General features: G+C 32.7%; 1 protein-coding gene across 1 annotated transcript; it reads right to left on the minus strand.

Annotated features, from left to right (window-relative positions):
• Positions 1-676: 676 nt before the first annotated feature.
• On the minus strand, positions 677-11951 carry LOC146887561 (PttA/En/Spm family plant transposase). The gene is given in 5 exon segments (XM_085670282.1): positions 677-774; positions 807-1179; positions 1260-1304; positions 1307-1363; positions 11844-11951. Coding segments are annotated over 5 exon segments (681 nt in total).
• Positions 11952-12224: the final 273 nt, after the last annotated feature.

A 12224-nucleotide genomic window follows, 5' to 3' on the forward strand; every position in this document is an offset into this window, starting at 1 on the left:
TTTTTCACAGGCACGATCAATACAAGAACTTGGACGGAAGAAGTTTGAGAAGTTAAGGATTGGCTTTGAACGATCTCAGATGGAGCAAAAATCAAAACAAAAGGCAAGATCTAATTATTTGGTTAAGAAGCAATCGAAGAAGCCTTTAGTACGTACTTCACTGGAACCTGTTGGCTCTGATTTCTGTTCAGGAGCGACTCTTGCTACTATTGCAGAAGAGAATTCAAATTTTTCTTTTTTTTTTTAAATAGTTATATGCCTCGGTTGAGACAGACCCGAGGCAGTAAATGTACCTTTCTGCCGCGGTTAAAATAGACCTGAGGCAGTAAATATTAAATATGCCTCGAGTTTGTAACCGAGGCATAAAGAACTACCTTTTTACCTCGGCCGTATATGCCTCGGTTGCGGACCCGAAACCAAAAACTGAAAATAACCGCTGTCATTTCCCTTCCCTGCACCAGTGAATTTTACCTACTTATACACAATATTTAGAAATTTAATTATGCTAAACAAAAATCAAGTCAAATATATAATGTATTAAAACTAATATAAAAATTAAAAGTATATCTATTACATGATCCTACATGAAAGAAAAATGGATATAGTTCTAAGCAAATTTGAAGTCATCATGCAATTAAAATTATAAGTAATGGTCCTATGGTTTACAATCACAAGATTAGTCTACTATATTGTCCTTACTAGGAGGATTTGAAGGAGGAGTTGGCATAGGATTATTCAATTGGATGTGCTGCAAAATAAGTTTCATATGCTCATGTTGTTGGCGCATTATCTTGTTGGCGTGTTATCTTGTTGGCGCATGTGTTCACTCTATTGCTCGTGATTTTTCATCAAGTGCTCCATCTTTTCTTCAAGTGTCCTCTCCTTGGTATCCTTTGCCATAAGTTTAGCATTTAATTTTTAAATAGTTTCATGCATTTCTTATATTTGATGAACTACTGAAGTTTGGCTAGTACTAGAGTAAGAGTAAGCACCTATAGAAGTAGTAAACCTTTTACTCAAAGAACCAAGTCCATACACATTACCCTTTTTATTTCCACTTCCAACTATAGTAAAGTATATTTCATTGTCATCAATGGAGGAACCATGAAAGTTCTGTGAAGATGATCCTTCAATCATTTGATGTTGTTAGGTTTCATCTCGTCGTTGATTATATTTGTCCTAAAAATGAAATAAAAATGTGATTATTATGAAGAAACCATGTAACAAACATTAAATTATAACTTAAAATTTAAACATACTACAAGGTCACGGGTCTTATCATTGACCCATTCTCCATTCTTTAAATTTTTTTTGTTCTGTCTACAACCTCCCATGCAGTTGGTGGTCGTTCTAGGTCCTTAGTCTACATAATCAAAAATGGGTGTCAAATATGAAGGAAAACAAACAATCCATAGTGGTATAGTGATGTATATGAATGATAAAGTTAATAAACTTAAGCCAACTGAAAAGGTGGAACCGATGAGACGACGAAACTGGTAGCAACTATTGAAGTGAGTCGGTAGCCGACGGTGAGAAGGAAGAAACAAGATGACACTTATAATGGCACAACGAGTGTTCTTTTCACCATTGCAATAAAGGAGTTAGGTCAAAGCAATGTTATTTCTTTTCTTTATTCTACCCACAGTAGAAAAATATTTTTGATTCTAAATTATTTAGTCCATAAATAGAGAGAATCATAAAATTTTGTTAATTTTTTAAGTTTTACTTATTAAGTCATGTTTTTAGTTCTGAAAAGAGAGGAAATAAAAAAATTTTGGGATAATTAGAACATTATAAATTTGTTGGGAATAAATAATTTGAAATAATATAATAATATAATTATTTTTAAATATTTGAAATATGTTACCATTTAAATATAATAATATTAGATATTAAATTGTATATGAACAATTTTGATTTGGAATATACATCTAATTTTATATATATATATATATATATATATATATATATATATATATTAAGATTATAATTACTACAAATACAATTCTAATTATATTATAAGGTTATAAAACTTAACAAATTTATGGTAGCTTATATAATATTTATTTCTAATAAGAAATAAAATTATTAGTTTCTAATTTTATTCTTTTTATTAACCAAAACCTTGTTATTAGAATAAATTAATAGTAATTAACAAAATAGTTTTCAATCATGTCATAATTAAATAGTAAAAAAATTAATTACTCAAAATGCAAAATTAAATAATTAAAATAATTAAAATTTATATTAAATAAATAATGTTTTAGTTACCAAAAATATACAATAATTAATTACCATATTAAATATATTTTACAAAATAAAATTTATTTCGATTGTTAAATTAGTGTCTAAAACATTACATATTAAATAATATTTTAGTGACAAAAAATATTCAGTTGCCAATTACTATATTAAATATTTAAATATATTTTACAAAATAAAATTTATTTTGGTCGCTAAATCAGTGGCTAAAACATAATATTTAGAGACTAAACATTTTTTGTCGCTATTTTAGTAGCTATAGCAATAAATATTATTGTATACTCATTCACTCACTAAATCAGTGTCTAATTTGTGACTACTATTATTCGGTGGATGTATCAGTCACAATTTGCGACTAAATTATTTTGGTGTCTAAATTGCATTTTTCTAGTAGGGATAGTTTAATTTCAATGTTTCAGTATTAGTTTTGCGTAATAGGAAAATCATTATGGAAGATTCAATTAGCAAACTTGTTGATGGGGATGTCCATGACAAATCAGATAATGTAACCAAGAATGTGACTGAACATATTTTGGATAATGAAAGTGTTAAAGCTGATTAGAAAAAGAAGAATGTATTGTCCTCTAATGTTTGGAAATTCTTTACAAAGAATTAGGGTTTGTGAGAACGAAAAAGAGAAGCCAAAGTGTAATAGTTGTAACCAAAAGTATATAGTTGGTGGTGCAAAATACGGGACTTCCCATTAAAGTGTCATGTTGAAAAGTGTACCAAAACCAAATTTGAATATGTGGTTCAAATGATGGTGGTAATGCAAGGAAAATTGAAAGCCTACAAAATAGACTAAATGGTCTCCCGTGAATTGTGTTCTAATTTAATTATTTGACTTGGTTTACCATTCATGTTTGTTGAGTACCTAGATCTTAGGACTTGGATAAGTTAGTTGAATCTTGAAGCAACTCCTGTTTCTAGGAATATTATTAAAAAGGACAAATCAAGAATATTTGGAACAGAAAAGAACAAGTTGAAGGAAGAGTTGCATAACGTTACGAGTAGGATTTGCTTATCTTCTGATTTATGAACATTTTGCACTATTAAGGGTTATATAAGTTTAACAACTCATTATGTTGATTCAAATTGGAAGTTGAATACAAAAATTCTTAACTTTTGAATTTTCCCCCATCTCACACTAGATTTGAGTTGTCTAAGAAGATAAACGAATGTTTGCATCATTGGGGAATTGAAAAGAAAATATTTTTATCACTTTAGGTAGTGCTTCTAGCAATGATATATTGGTGAAAACTTTAAAAAGTCAGTTGGCTTTTCAAAATTCATTGATTTGTGATGGAGAGTTCTTTCATGTTGATCAATCTTTATGTTTTAAAAAAGTTGATCATCTTTGTTGGGAACAAAAGGTGGGGAAGATAAAGGAAAAATTATACATGTTATTCTCTAAATATTCTTCAAAAACTTCAACTTCAAATGTTGTAAAGTGTAACCTGAGTGATGCCTTATCCTCATCTTCTATGAAGCCAAACCTATTTTATTCAAGTTATTTACTGTCTTCTAATTTATTAATTATTATTATTCAAAGTCCATATTTGGACAAGCCCACATTGGATATTTATTTTTCAATAGCTATCGATTCTTGAATGGTGGAAGAGTAACAACGAACGTTTCCCAAATCTTGCGTTGATGGCTATGGACTTGCTAAGCATCTCGATTACTACAATTGCATCTAAATCAGCATTCTTAGAGTTATTTGGGTCGGTCGAGCCACTTTGTCACGTAAGGGAAGCTAGTATTGTTTTGCTTTGTAGTGTTTTTTTCTAAATTAATGAATGCATGTTGATGATATTGATCTATGGTGAGAGTATGGTTGTTTTTGCTTGTATAGTTTAAATTCTACCTCTTGTAGCCAAATCCACAAGTTGTAGAAATACTCACTAGTTACCTATGTAACTCACTAGTTTGAAATTTTTTTCTTATAGCTGAATCCACAAGTTGTGGAAATATCTACGAGTTACCAGTGGAACTCGCTATTTTTGCTTTCTTTAATTTTAACACTAACTCATTTGATATGTGTTTATGGGTATGTTTTCCTGAGTTTCTTAACTTGTGTATCTCACTAATGACCTTTAACTACTTATATCGTAGGCTACCTGATGTTGGATTATCTTGATTCCTTTTAAGATTTATGAATATGGTGAGAGTGGATTAAGAAAACCTAGTGAAAATTCTCACTGGACATTAAGATAGTAAACTATCTAGATGTGAATGTGCATTTCACAAGGCTATAGAGAAGAAGAGAAATTGGATTGAATCATACAACAAAAGTAAAAGGTGGATTAAGCATGAAAGTCGAGACAAAATGAAGAAGAAATAAATCATATAAAATGGAAAGGCAAGGAAATAGACAAGTGCGAGAAGCATGTCACTATAAGGTTAGGCTAGAAGCCATGTGTAAGACCCGAGAAATTTAAATAATTAAATAAATAATTATTTAATAAGTGTGGGTAGTAGGAGCCTTTATGGCATTTAATGCGAATTGTTACAATGTAGAAAAGTACTAGCTCAAGTGGTTGAGAGTACTTGTTTATGTAAGAGGACTTGGGTTTAAGTCCTATGTATGCCAATTGTGTGATATTTTAATATGTGAATTATTTTAATGATATGTTGGAATGTGCCTAGTGATGATGTAATCTTAAAATTATAGGAATTATCACGAAACATAAATTGGTTGTGAAATTGCTTTGTGATTGAATGGTTGCGTGTTCAAACCTTGCTAAGAACGAATTGAATTTTCTTTTTGCCAAATTTTCTTTTGGCATGAATATGAAAGGTCAGAAAAACCCTGGCTGCAAGAAGGGCAGCCTAGTGGGTTGGGAAGGCAGCCACTAATGGTATTTGAATGGCCATTAACACCACATTCAAAGCCATTTTCGTTTTCATATCATTAACAAGCATTAAGGCTTAGTTAATGGTCTAATTAATGTGGTTTTTGGAGAAGAAAAAGAGAAAAAGTGAGGGAGCAAAAGGGCAAACAAATTTGGCAGTGAGAGAGAGAGTCTGAAAGTGATTTTGAGGAGAATTGAGTACAACATCAAGTGCATTGGGAGAAGGACAACGCTGGACTAGTGGTGGCACAAGAGAAGTCCTAATTCTTCCAAGTGAGCAAGAATTATCCAAGCTTAGGGGAGTTCTTTTTCGTGTGTAGATGTCCTATAATTATTTTCATGTTATACTGTATGAATATGATGTTCTGCATAATCAAAATTTTGCTCGTTTTTCGTGTTTCTGGAAAATTCCCAGAAACCACCTGGCGGGTTTGAATGTGCTGCCAGGCGACGCATGAATATTAACCCAATTCTAGGATTTTGAGATGAACCGCTTGACGGCAAGGGTGAGCTCGCCAAGCGACGCAAGCTGGAACTAATTTTTGCAATTCTTTGGATTCTATGATGGTTTGGATTCCCTGGATTGGTCATGTGCGTGATATAAATTCATGAAAAGTGTGAAATTCACAAATGTTACAAAGTGTTTGTGTGTGCGTATGTATCTTGGTGATTGAATGTAACACATTCAATTGCGGCAACTTGGTTAGGGTTTGGGAGATTGTTCATTGATTTGACTTCGTGGGTATGATTAGGATGAGATTTCGGTTGTAAAAATTTTAGGGGAAGTGGATCGAAAGTGAGAGATAAGAAATTGGTCTGAGATTATGTAAGGAATTAAATGAAATGCGAATTGGGAATTTTGGGTCGTTTGCTGGTGTGAATGTAATCTGGTTTTACCCAGAATGCTATGTGCCGCCTGGCGGCTAGAATGTGCTGTCGGGCGATAGGCGGGAGAGCAGTGCTTATTGCTGGTTTAATTGGCGGTGCATGTTTTGGGTTCTGTGAAATTAAGTGGCTGGCAAGGAGGAAGAGGCCTATGGGAGTGAGTCGTAATAGAAATTAGGTGATGAAACGAGAAGGAAATAATGCATATCGGGGAATGAAGAATGAGTTCATGTGAGAGGAGTGAGGAGATGTTAATGACAATGAACAATTGTAGGAATGGTAATTAAAAAGGGGGGAGATGACAATTCTAATTAGAATTTTAGGCTCTAGAAAGCATGGTTCTTTCAATAAGTATAGTTGGATACTAAGTGATTATGCGATATTGGGTTAGGTATCACTCATGATTTGTATAAATGTAATTTAAAGGATATTTGAATGTAATTGGGATCATTGCAGTGTAGTAGCAGTAGTGTGCCTAAATTTGTAAGATACTAGATTGGTGATCACTTTCATAAGCTTGATTGAGGTATTATGCAATGTTAAGGTACTTGATAAAATCATAGGTCTGGAAAGGGAATTAACATTTATGAATGAAAGGCACTTGAACCATATGAGGGTTGTAGAACACCAAGAATTTAACCTTGATTAACGAGTGTATTTCTGGACCTTTGGAAGTTCTTTGGGCTGTAAGCCAATCTGTTTTGGGGTGCTAAAACCAGTAAAGTATCGCTACTGATATAGTGCCTGGCGGCACGGGTGTGACCCGCTAGCCGATAGGTCCATCAAGGAAGTCCCTGCACCGCGATGCGCCTGGCGGCAAGGTGTGACCCACCAGGCGATAGACCCTGAAACAATAGGTCTAGGAGAGGCCTGGCACCTGGCGGCAAGGGTGTCCTGCCAGGCGATCTGTACAGTAATTTCGCCTGGCGGCACTTAGGCTGCGTCAGGCGATAACACTACAGGCAGTGTTCGTGTTTGTTGCTTGTTCGTAGTGATGCGAGACTTGGATCAAGAGATGTTGTTCCATGAGCGGGTAGGTTCATGGATGGTAGTGAACACGTGATGATATGAGCGGAGAGGTTCATATTTTATTACTCTCGTGTGGGGATATGGGCGGGTAGGTCCGTAGATTAGGACTACGAGCGGGGAGGTTCGTAGAGCAAGACTACGAGCGGGGAGGTCCGTAGAGGCAAGACCACGAGATTTTATTTATGCTTTAATCATGTTATGTAATCGTTATTTTGGAATTTGTAATAACATTATTATTCTAGTTTCATTTAAATTATGGTGCATTGAATAATGTTTTAAATTTTCTTGCATTTGGGAATAATAAAATTACGACGTTTGAATTTGATATCTTTATTTATTTATTTTAATTAAGTAATTTCCAATAGGAAAATTACATTTGGTATCAGAGCAAAAGTTTTAAGAATTTTGGGAATTTTGGGGGAGTGAGCTTACTGCGTTTTGTTTATGAACCTATGTTGTGCTATTTATTGTTAGGAATTAATTGTTTTGTGATAATCTGAGCTATTTAATATGAATAGTTGAAAAATGTGGCGTGCACAAACTATGGCTAATAGGAGGCATAGGAATAACGTTGGGGCTAATGAGATTGTGCATGAGAAATGTGAGGAATTGAGAACCGTGAGAAATTGAAAAATGTTAGAAACTAATAACCATGAGAAATTGTGAACCTTGATAAATTGAGAACCTAAAAAGTTGAGAAGCTTGAAAAACATAGAATCATGAGAATTTAAGAACTGTTGGAACTTTAGAATCGTGAGAACCTTAAGAAATTGAGAACGTGAGAAATTGAGAATCATGAGAAATTGAGAACCTTGAAAAATTAAGAACCATGAGAAATTGAGTAATGTGAGGAATTGAGAACCGTGAGAAATTGAAAAATGTGAGAAACTGATAACCATGAGAAATTGTGAACCTTGATAAATTAAGAACCTAAAAAGTTGAGAACCTAGAAAAACAAAGAACCATGAGAATTTGAGAACCATTGGAACTTTAGAATCATGATAACCTTAAGAAATTGTGAACGTGAGAAATTGAGAATCATGAGAAATTGAGAACCTTGAAAAATTGAGAACTGTGAGAAATTGATAAATGTGAGAAATTGAAAAATGTGAGAAACTGATAACCATGAGAAATTGTGAACCTTGATAAATTGAGAACCTAAAAAGTTGAAGGTGCCGCCATGGAACCTTGAAGATGAGTGGAAGGTGCCGCCACTTGAGTCTAGGCTCAATATAAGGTTTAAAAGTATTCACTCCCAAAGGAAGAAACTCTCAAAAGGTTGAACACAAATGTGTCTATAATTTCCCAAAATGATCAACCCTTTTACAAGTGTTAGAGGACCCTTTTTATAGAAGTCTCTAGGGGTCTCTAAGCAAAAGCACATAAATATCAAAAAGGGATTTAATGTAAAATAAAACCCTACAATCTAGAAGATAGGTCAAAATGGTGAAATCTAAGGCATGCTACAAGATGTTTCTCGGCCAAGGCATAGGAGGTGTCGTTTCTAGATGTTTCTAGATGGATTATTGACCCAGACATGTGGTCATTCATTCTAGATGCCTCTAGAATGTCTTCCTCCTTCTCTCTCCTCCACATGTTTTCTTCAAATGCTTCCAAATGAATCATTTGTCTACCTTTTGCGCCACCTTTTAATGGTCCCACAAAACAAGTAAAATTGAATTAGCATATTGGCTTAGGTTAAGTTAATATTGAGTCAACAAGTCAAGCTAAGGTCAAGGTCAACAAGTCAACTAAGAAAAGTCAACCAAGCCAACTCCATGGAAATGAAAGTAAAGCAATACTAAATATAGATAAAAAAAGGAAAAGCCTCCCCTTTTGTCATGCTTCTTGTAACTCTCCTTGGGATGGCTTCCATGGTGCTAGATATGGTGGTCATGCCTTCATCACTACCATAACAGGACATTGGCTTGAAACCTTTGTGAATCATTCAAGTCGATTACCAAGATGAACCATTGACTCTAATATAACTATTAGGTTCATTCAAGAAGGATACACTATAGAGGTTAGGTATCAATGAGCCATGAAATAATCCTCATAGATAACCCTTTCACATTGTTATGTTCCTCTTGCAGAAACATTTCTTTATCTATCATTTTAATTTAAAACATACTTATATTTTTTTTATTAATATATTTAGCTTCAATTTTATTGTTAATATTTTTTTATTGATTTATCTTATTAAAAGAAATACTTTATATATATATATACCCAACTTAAAAATACTTAGGTGTTATTGGAGTACTCGATCTGATATACCCGAAGCAAGTCCTCAATGTATTCGGAGGTAAGTGTGATATTCTTAAAAATATTATTGTTACCCAAACAAATTGGATACATTGATATGAAATAATAATATAATATATTCATGAATATTCCAAAAACATAACTGTTTAACATATCTATATTTCTTAATCTATAGGCTCAAGAAGTTTATAAATAGAGCATGTTACCACAAATAGTATTGACTTAATTCTCTTATTCACTATTATACTCACATATTCTGCAATTCCTTTAAATTTTATTAACTTAAACATCAAAGAGTCTTTTGTATATGAATTTCCACTTTGTTTTTCTTTAAAACTCAAAGCATTCTCATTAAGAAACAATAACTCGGTTCTCAAGAAACTCACACTCCACTTCAGAGACTCTTCGGCTAAACACGATAATAATAATAATACATACATACATATATACACATGTACATACATATGCTTACATATTATTCTTACTAAATTTGACCAAGAAGTCTCCTAAATTGGATGACCAAATTGATGACATGCTCTCATGCTCTGAATCATCGGGATAGGGGAAGTCCATTTGCAAGGACTTCGATACTCAAGTCAACAAGAGATCTTTTAGTGATTTTATAATTAATAAATGATTATAAGATTATATTACTCCCTATAATAACATTTATAATAATAAATATGATGAATGAATTCTATTAATCATGAGTAGGTTCTGTTCATATCACGTAAACATCATCACATATCTCATAATATATATATATATATATATATATATATATATATATATATATATATATATATATATATATATATATATATATATATATATATTTAAAAGATAAATAAAATATCACATGGATCCTATTATTAGATCCAAGTAAGTACATGGATTTTTCCAAGTAAAACCATAGTTACACACTAACGAGTTTATACTTCAGTTTTACAGGTTTGTGGATCTCATCGGCGAAGAGTAAAATGCCATGTTCTTGGTGTTGGTATCGTACAACGGAATGACTAAACAATGGTCAAAAACTAAGAGGGGGTGAATTGGATTTTTATAAGTCTTAACAGGTTTTAAAAATTTTCTCAAAATTTAATTGATTAACTTAAAATCATAGTTACTTTAAATGCAAGTGTAGATAAATAGAAGACTTAAGGGAAGAAGATGCACACTGATATTTATACTGGTTCGGATCAAAAGACCCTACATCTAGTTGTTAATCTCTTAAACAAAGAGATTAACTCAATCACTATAATAATCAGATTAGAACAAATTATAAAAGAGTAAGGATTAGAAAACACCTCTCTTGAACAACCACAAGAGAAGAACAAAAGCTCCCTCTGAGTCACACAGAGGATGACGAGCTTTCCTAGCAACAACACAGTATTCAATCTTCTAAGAACTTAGAAAAAGTTATCGCTCAATCACACTATAGTTTTCAAAGCTATTTTTAAGAATCTCACAGAGCAACACTTTGCAGTTACAGCACAAGAACTCTGAATCTTGAAAAGGTAGTTTGAAGTTTGGAAACTGAGTTCTATTTAAAGAGATTTTCAAAAGCTAATTTAGAAATGAAGAGTTTAACTGAAATTGCCAAGGATAATCGATTACCACTTAAGATAATCGATTATTCCAGTGATTTTCGAAAACAAAGCTTTGTAGTGTTAATCGATTACCCAAAATGGTAATCGATTATCTCATGTACATGTTTGAACAAATAATTTTATAACTGCCAGTGGTAACCGATTACCAAAAATGGTAATTGATTATTTCGAGTCATTTTTCAAGAGCCAAGTTATAACTGCCAATGATAATCAATTACCATTCTTGGTAATGGTAATCGATTATCTTAAGTGGATTTTCGAAAAATAGAATTTTTGAGTTGGTAATCAATTATTATAAGTTGGTAATCGATTACCATACTGATTTTTGCAAAAATTGAGTTTCTCTTAGAGGAGTTGCGAGCTGGTTGTTATTCTAACAATCTTACACCTAACTAGAAAAAGTTAAGTCTATTACAATAAGAATCTTTAAACGTAAAATATATTGTCTTTAATATTCTCAAGTATTTTCTTCAGCATCTTTATCATCATCAAAATCTTTTAATCAATCTTATTCTTTTGTCAACAATCTCTCCCTTTTTGATGATGATCAATTATATGTTTAAAGTTTCTGAAATTCCTGCATTTAAACAACTTATGGGAAAGAAATATTAATAGTGAAATAACCCTTTAAACTTTTTCTCCCCCTATTTTGATCAGAAGATAAAAAGGGCTCATGAAGGAGAGTAAGAACACATCAGACAAATATAACATAGAGAATTGTTATTCAAAGAAAAAGTCATAACACAAGAAGCAATAATAGTAAATTGAACAACTAGCTCTCCTTAAAATTCTTCACTCATGTCATCATCATGAGTGAATGCATCAAATTTTGTTTCTAAATTGGAGATCCTAGTATTGACTTCTCCAATAGACCTAAGAACCTCTTCATGGCGAGATGTAGATAGAAGGAAGAAGTCCTCAAGTCTTTGATTCATACCAAGAATATGGTGTTCTGAGGAGGTGGAGGATCATGTTGTAGCATTGCTTGAAGAACCATCATTGGTTGGACGAGGGACAAGATCTCGTGAGGGAGTCCCTTCATCATCTTTATAGTTAAGAACATCATCTTTATGAACATACCCACCTCCAAATTGCACAATTTTCATTTGCTTGAGGGAAGAGTTAGAGATTTCATTAGAAAGAGAGGTGCTTTGACAGAGTTCCCCTTCGGTTGGAACCTGTTTGTACTCACATATGTGAGACATAAGAAGAGAGTACGGAACATGATATTGAGTAAGCTTTCTTGCCTTGAGCATGGTTTCCATAAACAACATTGACCAATCAATCATAATATGATTCGTTAAACAGTAGATGATCA

The sequence above is a fragment of the Vigna unguiculata genome, chromosome 3 (genome assembly GCF_037176805.1).
Source record: "Vigna unguiculata cultivar grain cowpea cultivar isolate G323 ecotype 2 chromosome 3, ASM3717680v1, whole genome shotgun sequence".
Lineage (NCBI taxonomy): Eukaryota > Viridiplantae > Streptophyta > Magnoliopsida > Fabales > Fabaceae > Vigna > Vigna unguiculata.